Below are 18,460 nucleotides of genomic sequence, written 5' to 3' on the forward strand. Positions count from 1 at the left end.
ATATACATTTTTACAGCTGGTTCTGCTTGGTTTTGTAGATAACATGTTATATCTTAAAAGTATTACTAGTTGCAGGAATTAAAGCTTTCTAGGTGATGTGGTGTTTTAGTACAGTTAGGTTTTTACTTTTGAGGAACAGGTTTATATGAGCAGCAAAATTTATTCCAGACCATCTCTTAAGTTTTATTTAGTCTTTACCACTGATGTTTCTCTTGTGAAATGTTACCAAATGGCACAGAAATCATATACTGCAGATCTCTTTTTCCCGTTATTTTCAAACCTTTCCTTTTATCTTACTCTTAATTTTTGAAAGAGAACTTTTTTTTTTTTGCTTTCTTTTGTGCTGTACAGTGCTACATTTGGGCAACAGTATGCTTCATAGAGATTTCCAGAACATTTGTAATCATCTCTTCTCCCCTCACCCCTTCCTTTCCTCTCAGTTGTCATAGTTCCCTGCTTTTCTTATCTCTCCTTTTACTGCTGCAGCTTTCAGATGATAATGCACAGCTCGAGCAGCAGCTGCTGCATAATAGCTGCAGCACCGCTTAGAGCTGACCTAATGTGAGAATAAATGAACAAATCTGTGATTTGCTTGTGGGCTTACCTACAGGATCTTTTTTTGCAGCTTGGGTGTATTAGATGTCATCACTGGAAGGTGAACTGTGGATGGCCTGCGTGGCATCCTCTTTCCAGCTGCTCCAAGGATTGTGCCACACTGGGGGTGGTGGCACAACAAACAAGATGTTGGGATTCCTAGTGCTTCTTGCAATCACCTGTTTCTAAACATTAGTTGCTTTTTTTCTTTCCTACCACTTCTTTATTCATGCTCCCGTGGCCGAGAACACTGCAGTGTGTGCAGTAGGAACAGGTGGAGCGACACGTTGTGGTGTCACGCTGTGCTTTGTCAAGCCACTCTGCTCATTTCCTTTCATTTCCTCCGGGTGAGCGAGCCAATGCTCTCCTGATCTTTTTTGTGAGGGGCCTGAGGCTGCAAAACGGAGCTGGAAAGTGTCCTGCTGGTTTAGTACACACAGCCCAGGGCTTACAGCTTATTTTGGGGCTGGCCGGTGAGGTTAGCAGCAGTTGCCCTATCTGTGCTGCACAGATGCCTGAGTGCTCCTCAGCTGCTGCACTTGGTGATGCAGGACTGTAAAGAGAGCTGTCACCTATTTTTGTCAGATGATTTAAGTGTTAATACTCAATGGGAATACTGCACCTGTGTATATTCAAGGCAGTAGTTTAGCAAGGAAAAACATTTCTATTTTACTCTTAACCAGTATATGAACTTTTCTTGCTGTGACTGTTAGATACAACCTTACTGATGCTCTGCTGGTTTAAGGATACAAGCAAGTTAAGGTTTGTAGAAGACCTATTTGAAGAAAGTGTGTGTCAGATGAAAGCTTGACTGACCTACCCCTGATACATTTTTTTTCCCTGTCTCCAGTTGTAGACCTTGCTTTATCAGGTGAAGTACCTTCATTTTAAGAATACTTCCTCCATAACTAGATTCTGACTTAAGGTTTAGAAGGGGGAACTAAAATAGTATGAAGGTTACATGAGGCCTTGAAACTGACTGATTTGAAGAAAAGAATCTTGCTGCAGGCTTACTGCATGCTGTAGTCTGCTCTCACTAGATATATTTTCAGCTTTATTTTCTCATTTCCTTTTTCTTTCATCAAGTTCTCTGGTAGTGTTTTTGCCTTTCAGTAGGTACTGGTTGTTGCAGGGATGTAAGGGATAAGCATTGTTATGTTAGTTTTATTTCCTTATTGCTATTAGATGAGAAGTCTCCATCCACTAGGGGTTAGTGGTTTAGATGACTTAAAATGGCCCTAATAATGCATTCAGGTAATTTTGAATGTTGCGGAGTTTAAGCAGATCCATGCAGAGTTTAATCTTGTTTAAAATCAGAGGGTAAATGTGGTAGTTGAACAGCCAGTATGTGGATGAAATGAATCTCTAAGGCATTTTGTTTGGTGTTGAGGAAATCTTAGTGATGGAAAAATGAAAATGGCTGTCATGAAGTGAGTTTAAAAACTGGCTTATTAATAAACTTAATTATAATTCCAAATGGAATTGACAAGATGTACATCCAGTGTATATCTTGCTGTAGGGCTTTTGTTGCTGTTGCTACTTGACCACATTATGTAAAATTTCATTAATGACCTGGAAGAGGTCATAAAATTATTATCAATAAAGTATGTAGCCAGTTGAAATCTGGGGGCAGAAAATGCATATATATTTGTGGGAAGCCAGGCTTGTGTGTTTGGAATTAATGTGGTGTGTGGAAAGGGTAGCCAGGATCTGTGAGTGAGGGTTGGCATTTGGGAGGCCTTAGCAGTCAGTGACCAAAAGTGCCAGAATGCTCTAAAGTGTTTGTAGGTCACTGCTAGCCTGATCTGGCCTGCCTTTAGAACATGGTATTCATTGGGGTGTTGTTGTGCTGCAGCCCCAGGCAGCCTCACTCTCACTCTGCCCTGGTGGGGTGGGGGGAGATTCGGAAGGGTAAAGATAAGGAAACTCCCCGGTTGGGATAAAGGCAGTGGAATGGGTACAGCTGAACAGGGCGTGCCAGCAAAGCAGAACAAGGAGTGAATCTATTACTTCCCATGAGCAGGCAGATGGATGTTCAGCAATCTCCAGGAAAGCCAGGCTGCATCACTCCTAGTGGAAGACAAACACCATCACTGTGAGCATCACCCCATTCTCCTGCTCTCATCTTAATGCTTATGTAAGGCATATGTGCATGTAGGTAATTCTGTGGTATTTAAAAACAAAAGTATAGTTAAATAGTTTGTTCAAAAGATTAGGCTTAGCTGGGTCCTTCTCTGATCTGATTTATGATGGTTTTATTCTTGTATTCCTACTAATGTTTAATCTGAATTTTGGTGGAAAGTAAGGATTGAATGAACAAGAGGGTGAATTTTGTTGCAGGTAGAGTCTCTACAGAGTTATAAATTTTGTTTGCCTGGAAGTCGAGGACAGATTGGAAATATTTTTTTCCATAAAGCTTTGTTTAATATCTATATATACCTGTTGCATACTATTCAAAAGACAAATCTTAATATTTGCAAACTAATACCTTTCTAAGTGTTTGTGGTTTTAGTTTTACAGAGTTGTAAGGATGTGCAGCTCTGAATTCATGTTGTGCTTCTGCTGTGATTAGAAGAGTGGGTTATGCCAGTATTATAGAAGTAATTTAGTATGCAGACCTTATTATTTGGAATACTGTTATTGTTATAAAAATGGTTTGGCTTGATATTTGGATTTCAAAATTCAGCTTTGATTTTTGCAATTGAATAATTTGGAGTGTTGTATGGTAGGGGAGGGCTGTCTGTCACCCAGTGTCACTGAATGAGAAGTTACTCTTTTTAACATCAAGATAAATTTTGAGAGTCAGTTCTACAGTTAATTTGTCCATAATTACCAGAATAAAGATTACAGGCCACATGCAAGTCAGACTTCCCTTGAAAACCTGGAGTAGACTGTTTTCTCTGGCTAGTTGATTTTCTTACTCTGTCAAAATTTTCAGATATATTGTGAAATAAGCAAACCTCCACTAAGATGGACGAAGGGTGTAAGTGGTTGGCAGGGGGATTTTTTTGTCTGTTTTTTTTTGTTTTGGTGGAGTCTTTTGTTGTGGTTTTTTTTGTTTTTTTTTTTTTTTTTTTTTGTGGGTTGTGTATTTCTTTGGTGTTTGGTTCTTTAGGTTTGGTTGTTTGGGTCTTTTTTTTGAGATAAGGATTTTATAACCAGGAATTATCCATAAAACATTAGAACACTTATGTTATTTCCTTCACCTTTTACCTCTGTAGGTTAGTTATTTCTTAAACATTTGCTATGTTAGAAAATGACCCCTCTGGGGGGTGTCATGTCCCCCCTCCCCCCCTTTTTTGTAGGCTGCTGCTGAACATTGGCTTTTTGTAGGCCAGGAGCTGCTAAGGGTGGCTTCCTGTCAGAATTGCTTCATGTAAAATCACAAGGAAGCAAATGTTTCTTGCATCCTCCCATTGTGTTGTTTCCTGTGGAGCAGACTGGATGCATGTCCTGGATACAGGTTTTTTATGGCACTGTACATGTTGGGATGATCCAATCAAATTGTTCTTGGTATCCACTATAGTCTGAGCGTAGCAGGAAACGAGGCTTCCTCTCAACCTTTTGTTCTCAAGTTAGCCTGACTGTGGAGAGCTCTTGGCTCTGTCAGAATCCAGAATGAAGGTGAGCTTAAAATTGATTTAGGGTTGGGCTGTTTTAAGGTTCTGTAATTTCAAGCTGTAATTTTTAACCTTTGTTTTAAATGTTCCCTTAGTCATTCTTTCTCCCTTGTCCCTTTCTGATCCAGTTCTGGTTTCTGCATGAGCACCTGTCCCGTGTATTTAATTTTTTTAGGGTCAGGGCTAGGCTTTTGTGATTCTTTTCACACTTCAAGTTTACTTACACTTCAAGTTTGTTTAAAAACTACCACAATAAGCTGCAGTAATAATGGAAATTTCACACTATTAATACTTTCTTGTTCCATAGCAGCTTAATTTTTTTCCCCAATTTGAGCAGTGGTTAAGCTGATCTCCAGCCTGGTTTTGACTTTATAAATTATGCTGTTAATAACATCTATCACGTCTGTTTGTTAAATCAGATTATTTTTTTCTCCTTAATGCTTTTTTTTTTTTTTTGTGTACATAGTCTTTTAATATTCCTTGTGTTTGAGGAGAAGCCTTACAAAATTCACATCTAGGACATTCCCTGATGGCTCTCCTTAGTCCTTACAGCTTCAAATAACTAAGAGAAGCCTTTTTAAATTATCTGTAGTCCAGTGAACCTTGTTGAAGTAGTTATTTGACTTAATTTATGTGAGCAATAACTCCTTGGAGTATACTGTTGTGTGTGTTGTGTGGTTCTGACTGCTTGATGCTGTGTGTGTTGTGTGGCATTGCTTTTCTGAGCTGTGTAAATGCTATTCAAGCTTGAGGGACCTATACTGTGGATGCATTGGGAGTTTTTGTGGGTGGTTTTTGTTTGTTTGTTTGTTTTTTTACTAACACAGTCATTAAATGTTTCCTAAATCTGTTCTACCTTTCCTGTGATATTGCATCACCAGTCAGAACTGGTCGGGCAGCCCCTTCTGTGGTTACTTTCATAGCTTTTGTTAACACTTTTGCTTCTCTTGGGTTAAACTAGCCTTTCTTTGTTCCTTTCTCGCTTCTCCCCTGGGATTATGAGTTTTTCCTCTCCTGTCTGTGAAGGCTGTTTTCTGGGGTAAGGATTTTCTGATAGTGTCTGTGGGATGGGTCTGTTGTCAGAAAAGTGAACTGGTTTTTGTTGACTTTTTAGATAAAAACTGATTCACTGCAGAAAACTAAATATCTTTCTGTTTCTTAAATCAGTTGGAAGAACTGCAGCAGCTGTCTTTTATTGTCAGCTTTCTAGTCTTGTACAAAGGAGTCCAGTGAGTTCTTTCAACCTATGCAGAATCTATTGCAAGAGCTATTTTCATGAGACTTTGGATGAGTGTTTCCATTACCTCAGGCAAATATGGGTTTGTGGGATTTTTTCCTTTTTTTAAAAAATGTCCTCTTTTCCCCCCAAAAAATCCAGATGTTTAATGTCATCACCCAGTGCTTGAAAGTTGCTGGAGTGTTTTCTGCAAGATAATTCAAGGTTTGAATCGCCTTACCACAGTTAAAAAATAAAAATAAAATGAACCTCTCCTTTCATCTGTCCTCTTCCCAAACCTCATCCTTGATCTAACCTGTCCAGCAATTTAATTCTTTTAAAAATTCATTAATGTTCAGGAATGCTGCTTTCCTCTGTGTCTTGTAAAGAGACAGCATGTGGGTTGTAATACTTCTTAAAGTATTTGTAGTTATTTTCAAAGTACATTATGAAAAAATCAGGTACAATGCCTGTGCACTGCTACAGAAAAAGAAGAGTATGCCAAGAGTAATGGTACCCAGTAACTTTTTTTTTGGCCAAAATGTCTTAGGAAAACTTCTGATACTTGTTTTATTCGACATTCTTGTAACTTAAATGATACTTGATATTTTTACTTTCTCAGTTCTTCAGTTTTTTTCAAATGCAGCTGTTGCTATATTATCTTTCCATTTAAAAGTGTCATAGTTTGGGGTTTTTAATTTTTTTTTGAGGAGACCCCCCCACCCCCCGTTTTAGTGGTTCATAACAACCATTAAAAGATTGATACTTCGATCATGCAATAGCTTCTATAGTTGTGGTCTGTATGTACAAGCTTAAAGGCTTGTTTCTATGACTTAACTACTTGTTTTTTGATTCTCTTTCAGACTTTTGATGCAAATGACCTGTATCAGGGACAGAATTTCAGCAAAGTTCTTAGCTCTCTTGTGGCTTTAAATAAGGTGACTGCAGGTAAGTAGACTACTCTGTCTTGTGCTGGCTTACTGCTACTTTCACCTTGCTTCAGTGTATATTTATATCTGTGTTGTACCCATGATGAGGTGAACATATGCAGCATTTTAAATGAGCTTTTGTGGAAGTTCATGTTTTTAAAACTTTGCAGTGGCTCTGGGTTCTCTAGTCACATCCTCTGCAGAAGGAAGCTTTGTGGTAGAGCTAAGGCTAAGCCTTTAAGTGGGCAAGCAATTTAGAAAAATTATGTTTTTCAGAAAGGCCTGTTTTTAGGTTGTTTTTTGTTTTTCCCTCCAAGTTTTAACTGCTAAAGTTGACTTTTGCTCCATTCTGTCATTCTCCTATTTGAAGAGTTTGGCAACATTTTTGCCATCCCCGCCTACATTTCCCAGTGCTATCCTTTCTTGCCAATAACAGAAGGATATCCAGTGTCTTCGATCCCTCAAGCCACATCTCATTCATTTACCAGCTAGAAGTCATGAACCACTCACCTCAAGTTCTTTAGTGGGAGGGGAGAGAGCTGTAGAAATAACAGACAGGTGAGAGGTGTCCATCCATCATTGTAGGGTGAGGCTGTGCTAAATTATGCCAGCTGGACCCTGGGACAGTCAAGAAGTGTTAACATTGGCCCTTTTGGTTTCTTCCTTTTTCACCATCTGCAGCAAGTTTCAGTACTGGTCATCAGGCCAGAGTCTGAGAGAGAGTCTAAAACTGAACCATATATATCAGTTTTTGTATGAGGAAGAAAAGGAAGGTGATAGAAAAGTCAGTGATGCATAAGTGTTACTTCATTTAATACTAATGAGATAAGTATCTTATCACATTTATAATCTCTCACCTGTTTAATGAGAGACTTTGTGGTTTTGGTGGTTTTATATTTTTCCCTTGCATTAAAAAACACCCCTTAAAATTAAGTTTTGCAACCACATCTTAATTTTTAATGAAGCAGCATGGGGTAATACCATTGACTTCTTTGAAGCTGTTTAGACCAGTTGGAGATACTGCCTCTCATTTCAAGTGTAACTGCAAATGCAGACCAGTGCAGTACATCTTTAAAACTGCTGTACACTGGCCATTGCTGCCTTTGCCATCATTAAAGTGGAGAAAAAGTGTGCCTGTTTTGTCCAGATGTCTATGGATCAATGTCTATGTCAAATAGCCACAACTGCAGCTGGTTGGAAGAGACCTGGGCTGATCCCTTTCACGGTGGGGGCATGGGGTGCTGGTATGGAAACCAAAAATCAAAACCACATGCAAACTGTGGTGTTGTCTCATTCCTGTAAGAGCAAGCATAAACCTTCTTGTTCTTCCAAACAATTTTCATTAACTTTGTGATTGTGTAGCAGGCATTTTAGACTGTATCTCTCTGCTCTAGTATTGGAAGATGGATTTCAGATCCTCATGTGGATCTGTAAGAATTTCAGGCATACACAGGTTCTTCTGAGATAGGCCTTCTTACAAAATGAGGAATGTGACTAATGGGCATGATTACTGATGAAGGACCTCTGTGGGTTTTCATTCCATCGAAGTATCAGTTTCTGGAGTGGTGGGATCAAGGAAGGAGGCTGCAGCCAGCACTGAACCTGACTCTTGGGAGCTGCTTTTGGCGCAGCACCTGGTAGGCTGTGGCTCACTAAGCCACAGGACACCCCCACCTTTTGTTGGCTGGCAACATCCCATCCCGGGGAGGTGCCAATCCAGTGTCCAGGGCTGAGGCTGCTCTGGTGTCCCTAGCTGCCCCACTCCTGGCTGGGATGGTGGGATGAGCCCTCTCCTGCTGCTCCCTCGGTGCCTCCCAGCCCACAAGGGACCCCAGCAGCCCCTGATGGCACACAACCCTTCAGGTGAACATATCACATGGGTGTGCTTCTCAGAGGAGAGACAAATGGAAAAGGGGAAATGTTTTGCGAGGGTGTTGTTTACTTGAGAAGCAGCATTTTCCTTTCTTCTATTCCTAGTCCTCCCTCCAAAGAGGAAAAAAATAGCTTAGTTGGCAAAAAAAAAAATTGGGATGAGGCAAAGGAATGTAGGAAAAAAGACAGTGGAAGGAATGTTTTAATTGAGAAGGAGATGGGGGGCTGTGAGAAGAGCTAAGAAACAGATGTGGCTGGCTTCACTTCAAGCAAGTTTTATGCAGTCAAAATTCTTGGCTACTAGCTAAAATGATGCTGTTTGATTACCTTTAAATAGACTGCTAGTGACTAGGAATAGATAAATACAGCCCTAAGCCTCCTCTCTAAACAGGCCAAGTTGTTTTCTTGTCTGTGTGGGGAAGAAATTGTCAGTGTCTCAGGATTTTAGATTTATTGCTATCATTTTTTAAATCTTGAATTACTGAGTAAATGCAGATACATCAAATCTGCTTTAAGCATGTGAATTTTACAGAGATAAGCAGAAGTTATAGATGCAGATTGTTAAAATTCTAATATTTACTTTTTTTCCCCACCCTCGTACAGACATTGGGCTGGGCAGTGACTCTGTATGTGCACGTCCCTCATCTCATCGGATAAAATCCTTTGATTCTTTGGGATCCCAGTCTTCACACAGTAGAACTTCAAAACTCTTTCAGGGACAGTATCGGAGTTTGGTAAGTTCTGGAAGAATGAAATATGCTGTGGTGTGGTATTTTTCCCCCCCTTTCTTTCCCCCTTTAAAGTAAATTATAGTGTAGCAAAATAACTGTTTCTTCTCTTTCAGTTCTGTATTTTTAGCCTGTGAGTTTGTTTTTGCAGCTTTTTATATGATATTTCAAAATACATGCAGCTTTTTATGAACTTCAAACTATTTTAGTGTTTGAAGTGTTTAGTGCTCCTTTAGTGCTCCATGTTGTCTGCATAGACAGTATCTTCCTGGATTTATGTTTTTCTTCTCAGTGTAAGGACTTGCTTTTCCAAAGACAAAAATCTAATTTTCTCTCTGAGTTTAGAGGTGATGATTGAAGGTTATTCAAACCTCCGTGAAGGTGATACTTCTAATTTTGATAGTAGTGTTAGTTGTTCCTGTTTTCTGTGCTATTTCAAGGTTGATCCTTCAACTTGCCTTTGGGTGACTGAGTTGTATGGGACATTGTTTTATAGTACGCTGAATTCAGGGTTGCATACCTCATGGAAATTGTAATAAAATGTACTTTTAGTCACTGAAGGTTTGCAAGGAGGATTCAGAACCCTAATGAAAGCTGCTTTATCCATGGCATTCTTAGGTGTGGTGTAATGTGTTTTATCTAGTAGCAGAGCCTGTGGAAGTTTTTGCCCTTGGCCACTAATTCGAGCTCCTGTACTGCTGTTCACAACCCACTCAGTTTTGCAGATGCAGCAGTTGGTGGGACTGGCTGTTAGCTGGATCACTGAAGTAATTGATGTTTTCAGTGTTTCTATCACTTTGGGGATCTGAGTTGCTCTGTGCAAAGTTAGAGCAGAGAAGTGCAAGAAGGAGGGAAAAAGATCTAGTGGTCAAACCCAGGAAATTGTTAGATTTTGTTGGTGTAGATGATCTGTTTGGAACAGTTCTCACCAAGTTTGTACTCATTTCCTCTGCTGGAAAACCATACTGGCAGAGCATAGCATTTGTAGTTGATCTCACTGCACAATGTTTCTGCTTATTTTGTGGCTTTTTACCATTTGCTAAACCAAAACATTCTCTCTTGTTGAACAGAGAGGATGAAAGCACATAATATACCAGCAGAAAACTAAGGCAGAGGCACTTGTTTGAAAATGTGCTGATGTAATTGTCAAACACTGGTACTTACACTATCTTGGGACTTTCTTCATGTTTTCAAAGTTGTGTTTGCCCTAATTTTCCTGAAGTTTCTCAGCTGCTAACTCTGATGAAAGTCGGATTGAGTTACGATACAATTACATGATTGCTGGCGTTATGAATCAAGCTGTCGTGTAAGATCCTAGTGACAATATGCAGTCTTTTCATCACTTCAGTTATATAGGCAATATGTAGGTTAAATTCTTCTGCCTGGGTAGCTGACTAGGACTGCTTACACAGTCATTTTCTCACTAGGCTATGTTTTTAGCTGTACCGATATTGATTCTTGGTTAGGATAGAGACAAACATGATTTGTAGTGCTATTCTCTCAGTTCCAGTGCAAGTTTTTTAAAGTTCTCCAAGTATTGCACTTTTTTAGCACAAAAGTTTGCCCAGACTGTCATGAAATGCTTGCATGGGGCAGATACCCAAAATTGGCATCTAGGGACAAAATGCTGAATTTGAAAATCATTCATTTGAAAGACTTGCTAGTTACTTGTAAGATCATTCAGATGTTAGGACAGAATGATAATCTGCCTTCGCATCCATGGTAGGGGATGAGCATACATGCACAGTGTATATGGACAGCTGCAAGTCTGACTGCTGCAGGCTTCCAGCTTTGCTAACCTTCAGAGAAATAATTTGGGAGTACTTATTCAAGGTAAGTTGCATAACTCATAGGTTTTGTGAAAGAACATTCCTTCATTGGCAGGCCATGGAGACTTGTAACTGTGGAAGCCACCAACCTGATCTGTTACAGGAAAAAAGAAAAGGAAAAGGTTTTGAGCTGCAAACTCTTGATATATCCAAAATTAAATTAAACCAAACTCAGTTTCTCCCTCCTTGCAGTGCAGAGAATTTTAGGAAAAAGCTCTCTAATGTAAAGCCTTTGTTTCTTTGTTGTTCAAAGGCAGTTTCAATTTATGCTAGTTATAGAAAATGTGCATGTTTTCTTTTTTTTTTTTTTGTGAGAGCAATAATTATTCTCATTTTAGCTGTTAACCCCTTCTGATTTGGAGGGGCTGTAATAAGTAGAATATATACTTCCATGGCTGACAAAAATCTGTAGATTAAAAACGACAGAAATACTGGAAATGCTAAATTGCTCCTTATAAAGACTTTTGAGTAAAAACGTGTAGGGACTGTTGTGTGTGGAGGAAACTCTATTTTATGGGCATTTCTGTTTTGCTCATGGAAATATTGTTTAAGTCTCTAATGATCATTTTATTCTTTGTTTTCTCTTACTAGGACATGACAGATAACGGCAACCATCAGTTGGTGGTGAGAGCCAAATTTAATTTTCAACAGACAAATGAAGATGAACTTTCTTTTTCAAAAGGTGATATTATTCATGTTACAAGAGTGGAAGAAGGAGGCTGGTGGGAAGGAACCTTGAATGGAAAAACAGGGTGGTTTCCAAGTAACTACGTACGAGAAATCAAATCAAATGGTGAGTTTTGAAGGGGAGAGCATGTTTACAGAAATTCTTGCTTTGGGTAGAGGTTGATGGTTGGTTGATTTATTAAAGCTTCTAATGCTTTTTGTTCAAGCTTGATTTTATTTACTGAACGTCATTCACAGCAATGATTAATGCTTGGGAACTTGCACTTCCCCACCCCAGTTCACTGTAGGGGGTGGCTTCTGAATTAGCAGTAAGTGTGCAGAAAACTCCCTATTCTGTTTGCTTGTCATTTGGGCTGCTCTCACTTCCTTGGTCTGAATTCCTAGAATATGGGATTTTGACTCAGATGCTGACTTTGAATTGGTGCTTCTGGTTTAAATAGTGAGAGATTTCCTACCAAAAAAAAACCCCAAAAAACAAACCAAGAAAAAAACCCCAAACCTAACAAAAATTTATTCAATATACCCCATTACTTAGAAGTAAACAACTGCAGGAAGGAAACCCAATTCTATCAAGATCTACTTTTGAAAGCGAATGTATTTGTGGTTTTTCTTTTTCTTTCTTGTTCATGTGCCTTCAGCTTTTCTTCATACAGACTTCATCCTTCTGCTGAAGTTTTATTTTGAACTTTATGCAGTCTAAGTGCCTTCTGTAAATGTCATCCGAATATCAGAAGTAACATTCCTTTTTAATCCACTAGGACATTGCTGTGGGTGACATAATTTCTCTGTCTCCTTTATTTCCTTTTTTTACCCCATGTCTTTCCTTGTCTTGGCTTATTTTCAGAGATTAGGGATAAGCCTGGTAGGATAAAATTACTCAGGGTCTCTGGAAGGCTTTACCACTGTTTCCTTTGTGACAGCTCCAGTGAAAACATACATCTTTTGGGGCTATGCTAAAGTCTTGGGCGTGGCTTTTTTTTTTTCTTCCCCCCCATTATGAGGCAGCTATTCAGATGCCTGATTGCAGTGAGGTCCATTCTAAAAGTCCATTCTAAAACTTACCTTTTCTCCTTTGGTTGCATCCTCTTATTTTCTTCTTTGATTTAATATCTCCAGTCTGTTGCTGCAAAATGCTAGTCTGAGATCTGCAGCTTCATTGCCCTTTTCAACCAACTTCTCCCAGACATAGTCCCAGTGTAAGACTTGGCTTTAATATTCTTTAGAGATCTCTCAGATGCAGCTTATCCTGAGAAACAATTATTGAAGCCTGTTTTTGGTTTGTAGTGTTTTAGCATCCGCCATGATGACCCTCTTGTCTCATTGCTATTCATTTAAATCATTGCTGCAGAGATTTTGTTTGGATTTCATCAGTTTTGACCTCTTCTAACTCTTGGAATCTGGGTAGATAATTAAGCTCCGGAACAGAAATGCTTTAACAGTGAACATGCAAGAACCAGAAGTTGCTAGTAACTGGAATTAAGTGGTTCTCATTTTATTAAGAATACTTGGGTGAAGTAACCCTTCTAAGTAGGAAGAGACAAGCTGTAGTGCCAAGGTTAGTACCAAGTGTGGTCTGATACTTGTGACTCCTTGCAACCCTGTCTGATCCCTGGGGCTGACATGGTTTTTACTTTCACTTCTTGCCCTCAGAAGAATTTTCTCCCAAGTCTTTTTCCCTCCACTTTATAGGTGTATTCTCTCTGCTACAACAGTTTATCCCTTCTGGCTTCTGCAAGAGTACTTGCATTCTTGGACTGCTGTCTCATATGTTTAGTTTCTTCTATGGAAGTTTCTTCTGTTTGTGCACATGCTTTTCTCTTCTCAGGAAGCTTAGTTCATTGAGTATTACAAAGTTGAAATGACTGAGCTGTAGCTCACTAGCTTTCTCTGTTTTCCTCATCCATTTTTAAAATTACTGTGTTTGGCTTTTTCTAGTACTTTTTGGAACTTCACTTGTGCTCTCTGGTTTCAGATATGGATATAGCTAGTTCTCTTACTATCAAATCAGCACAACAGGTACTGTGTAATTTATCAAAATAGTAATTTTAACCTGCTTTTATGCATTTGTAGGTATATGTTTGAGTTGCCTGAAGTTGACTTTTTTATGAGGAGGATGGGGGGTGGTAGAAGGAAGCATGAGCTTCTAAGTGTGTTAGTAACTGTGTGTTAAGCACTAAGAGCTTCTTAGTGTGTTAGTAACTGTGGAGTTGCAGGTTAGCTTTACCCCTTCATGTATGTATGCATGCTGTGGAATGCTTTGTTACTACTACCCTCATGACCATGTTGGTTGTATTTTAAATGGTGACCTGACTTCTCCTGCTTACTTTTGCTTCTTTTTGTGTTTGTGGTCAGTGTATATGTTTGTGATATTTGTTCCACATCACTTTGCATTCACTTTCACTAACTTTTAAAGGAATTATCATTCTTGTGAGTCTATTCTGCTTATGTTGTTACTAGTGGGACTTCTTTTTTTATCCATATTTTTAAGTTTACTGAGTTCTTACTTGAAGTCCATTGTTGTAATTTTGCTGCACTGTTTCTTTTTTTTTATTGCTTGTTTCCATGAAACTTGTTATGAGCATTTCTATTCTCAACTAAGTTTTGCTTTATGGATATTGTTGAAGATCCTACAGAGAGGGCTTTTCTGGAATTCTCCTCCCTTTTGTATCCAAATGCATTGTCACTGTGTCCTGCTGCTGGACTTTCTTTGTTCTGCTGTCCTTGTTGAAACAAGGATGTAATGCTGTTTGATACAAAGCTCTGAAGTTGTTTGAATAGGTGGGTGTTCATGAGAAGCTTCATCTAGGTTATATGTAATTTCTGTTGCCTTCCTGTGTCCCTACTCTTCTAAGTTTGTCTTCATTAGGAGAGTTGGCATTTCTTGAGCTGGTAATCTTACACTGTCCATTTTTCTTTACTTCCTAGCAACTATATATACACCTCACTTCAGGATTTTCCTAATTCAAACGTATTTTAAGTGCCCTTATGCCTTAATCATGAGGTTGAAATATAAAAGGGCTCTTTTTTGCCTTACGTATTTTAAAAGTGGTTAGGAGAACTTGCAGCCTTGCTAGCTCAAATTCAAAATGTGTTTTCTATCAATGTTACAATAGATTGATTTAAAAAAAGATCCAGATAGGATTGTTGAAATATATGCTCTTGATTAAGGTCTCTCTGAAAAAAATGTTCATCCTGGACATCTCATTTGTTTTCAACATACTCTGTAAAATGGTCTGGCATTGGCAGTATGACACTACACTTCTTTCTTCTCTGAAATGTAGCTGAAAATACTGTAAATACTTACAAATTCTGTATAGGATGATGCATTCTATGGAGAGCTCCCAGGACATGACTAAATAAGCTCCTGGGTTTCACTAAATTAAAGCCCCTTAGTCTTGCTGTATCCTGACTTCTGCAAATTGAGTGCAGGAAGAAATGAGTAAAGTTATTTGTGCATGTGTGTTTTTGTTTCAATTCTCACAAACTTCATAGGCGTTAGATGTTTATATAAATGGATTTTTGTTCTAATTTTAAATCCTCTAGTGTAAAAAAAGCTGTAGATATGTAATCCTAGCTTTTATGGTGGCTCTGAAGTTATATATTCAAGGAAGGGAAGAAAAAGATGTGTGGCAATGAAACTGCCTTTACCCACATTGATTTCTTCAAGTGTTTAGAACAAAAGTAAGCTGCATTACATAAATTACACCAGCAAAGAATATCACATGATAAGGCATCTCACAGTGGTTATGCCGTGGCTGTAACTTGTTTGTTTAGCTGTGCCTGAGTGATTAGAGTTAGCACACAATGCTAATGAGGTGAGCTACAAATGGTTGTAGGACACATACTGAGATTGTTGAGCAAGGCACAGCATTTCATTTTCTTAGGCTGGACAATGACTATTTTGAGGTAAAATAAGTTTGCTTGAGATGGAAACTGTTTTTGGTTTGCTTTTGAGTGTGTATTTATTCTGTCCCCCTCCCTGAGGGGAAAAAGAGGAATTGTTTAAAGTTGCGATAGTTATGATCAAATATATTTTAAAAAAAAAAAAAAGTACAGTTTTCTATTCAAGTGCATGCCTACACTGTGAACTTCAAAAACAAGGTCCATTTTTCTCTCCTTCCCCCCCTGTGCCTGTGTTTTCATTTCTATTTTCAAACCCTCTAACATCTTATGTTTTTAAATGCTCTTTGATCCCTAGTCAGGAAGTACTTTGAAATGAAAGGATTTTGGTTTTATTCTGCTCTACTATTACATGTGACAGAGGGTAAAAAATTATGTGTAAACTTGTTAAGATACTTGAAAGTGTGGCCTTATTGAGGTTGTTTTTGCTTACCTAAAATGGAACAGGAAGAGGTGAAGGTGTAGGTGGAGTCTTGTCTCTTACAGTGCTGCTTCTGTCTCACACGGTACTTAGAGAGATTTGGAGACCTAGTTTTGAGGGCTCCCTTGCCATGAAAAGAAGGGTGGTTAGCCAGAATGGGATGCACTTGCTTAGCTACTGTCAGATGTTAATCAGATTTTTAAAAACCCACATGGTCCATTACTGAGTTGTATCCAAGCATAATCCCTTTAAATGGCATGAGATTACACAGAAGGGAATACAGCTTTGTACAAACTACATTTGATATGTCACAAACTTTATTCTAATTCTTTGCAGAAATTAATGTATCATTACTGCCCAAGCCTCCATTATGCCTTCTTGACATTAGTATCAGGCCCAGTGCAAATTACAGTGATAATGTTTCTTTTAGTTGGATGTTAAAAAAACAAAATCAGTGTGGGGAAAAGGTCAGAATATAGTGGAGGAGTAAAGTGTCAGCTGCTTCCATCCTGTGATCCTGTGGTGTGTGAGGGAAGGAGAAATTACACTTTTGGCTTTGGAAAAAAAAAAAGCCAAGAAAAAAATAACTAAAACCCCATGAAGAATGTTAGTTTTTCTCTCCCCAGCCATGTACACTCAGAGGAGTATTGTTTTCTCTTGTCAAGTGTAACTCTACCAACATCAACAAAAGAGAGGTTGGGACCAGTGAATGCTATTGGGGCAGAAGTGCTGGTGGTGTCTCTATTGCAGAGTGGAGCTTTGCAGCAGTGCCTGAGCCCTCCTGAGAACTGGGAAGGGTTTAGGTCTGCCCTCCTGATGCTGGACTTGAACTGATTAGTCTAGGAAGATGGAGCTTGTTTGTAGCACTTTGCTGGTAGGGACCACACAGCTTTTGGTGTTCTTGTTGACACATCTTTCCTCCCCTAATGCCGTATGAAATAACCCAAACTGGATCTGTCTAAATTACGTACCACAGCACAGTAATTGCCATGTGTTCTTGTGGCAGTAGGGTCAAAGTGCTTTAGTAAAGTATATTCTGAGGGGAGTAGATACTCTGTGGAGTAGCATAAAGTAAGAGTGTTGCATGAAAATGAATATGGCATAAACGGAAGACATGACAGAAGAGAGAGAATGTGGGAATGTCAGATAATTTGAAGGGCATGTAAGTTAAAATAGAAAGAAACAAAGTATTGGGAAGGATTGGGTAAATTGTCTTTTTACAGCCAATAAGTAGACATTTGTAAAGAACAAAATAACTTCATTTTAGGGAGCTTGTGGCATCTTATACCACTTAGGGAAAGGTTAAAAAAGCAGTTGCTTCCACTGAGGATAATTATTTGCTGGAAAAGTAATGTTAAAAAGCCTGTGCTATTCTCATTCTCCACCAAAAGATGATCTGTGCAGTGAAGTCCATCTGGTTTATCACTAGACAATGCATTGTCAAGTGTGGCTGAGGGCAGTTGAATGTGATGCTTTGATCACAAGAGAGATGGACAGTGGGAACTTAGCTCTTGGTTTCAATCACCAGCAGGATACCATCTCTTACTGTACTTGGGCAGATGCCTGCCAGCTTTGGATTTGATCGTATGCTGAGCCATTTTCACTGTGCTTTCAGTGTTAATGTAAGGGATGCCCATTGTGGCTGGAGATGCAAAAATCTTCTGTGTGGGAAAAGCTGGCTCAGGTCACTCTCTTCCAGGGCTTTGAGAAATAGAGCCTCTGCAGAGTGGGCAAGGTGCCAGGGTTTTTTTTGATGTTTCAAAAACCTGTGGACTTTATAAAGACATAGTGTGCTGAAGGGGGGTAGTACCTCCTTGAAATGTTTAATGAAATGTGCTCTGTTTGCAAAATACTCTAATGTTCTATTACCAAGGATAATAAATGACACTTAATTTAGCATAAACAAATAAAGTGATTTCTTATGTTCAAGATCAGGATTTTCTTCTCTGTAATACATTGTGCAATAAGCTAATTGCAACAAGATTGTTTCTTATTCCTCCTTATGAAGCAAGGCACTGCTTGGAGGCAGAATACCAGACACGATAGACAGATGGACTAATTTGCTATGTCTGATTCTGTGTTTCTGCAATAGAAATGGCCTTTACATTTTAAAAGCTAAATGTTGATTATGACTGTTCAGGCAAAATTATATGAATGTGTAATTTTTTTTCTGTCCTGTCTTTGAATCTGAATTTGGACATGTGAGTGTCTCTGATGGATAACTGAATCAGCTGAACAGCTGGCAATATAAATGACTCTATATGTTTCAGCAAAAAAGTCTCCCACTTTCTTCAGCAGCTTAAGGGAAGAGAGGTATTTTTGCACCCTTTAAGTTAACAAAGAAGCAGAATTCTGTGATCAGCCAGCTTAACAATGGTCAGCCATCTGTATTATGATAAATTCGGTGACAAGTATTTACCTTTATCCTTAAATAACTCTTGTTCCTTCTTTCAAGACACCTGTATTATGATAAATTCTGTGACAAGTATTTACTTTTATCCTTAAATAACTCTGGTTTCTTCTTTCATGCTTTTTGGTGCATGATTAATAAACCTTTAGGTATTTAGTAAACCTGAAAGTCACTATAAATTGTAGGATAAGTCCAAGAGCTTCCAGAGAATGAAAGCAAATTACCAAGTTTGTGGGAATGACATAATTTTCATC

General features: G+C 38.7%; 1 protein-coding gene across 5 annotated transcripts in view; it reads left to right on the forward strand.

Moving 5' to 3' along the window:
- Positions 1-18,460, forward strand: part of ARHGEF7 (Rho guanine nucleotide exchange factor 7) — a 115,764-nt gene that overhangs the window by 39,276 nt on the left and 58,028 nt on the right. For 4 of the 5 annotated variants that reach the window (XM_053934833.1, XM_053934829.1, XM_053934831.1 and 1 more), the window contains exons 3-5: positions 6,294-6,378; positions 8,835-8,965; positions 11,380-11,581. In XM_053934833.1, the coding sequence (XP_053790808.1) occupies positions 6,294-6,378; positions 8,835-8,965; positions 11,380-11,581 (418 nt within the window). Of the gene's footprint in view, positions 1-4,161; positions 4,219-6,293; positions 6,379-8,834; positions 8,966-11,379; positions 11,582-18,460 lie in introns of those variants that run through there. The other variant, XM_053934830.1, reaches the window with a different exon arrangement.

The sequence above is a fragment of the Vidua chalybeata genome, chromosome 2 (genome assembly GCF_026979565.1).
Source record: "Vidua chalybeata isolate OUT-0048 chromosome 2, bVidCha1 merged haplotype, whole genome shotgun sequence".
Classification (NCBI taxonomy): domain Eukaryota; kingdom Metazoa; phylum Chordata; class Aves; order Passeriformes; family Viduidae; genus Vidua; species Vidua chalybeata.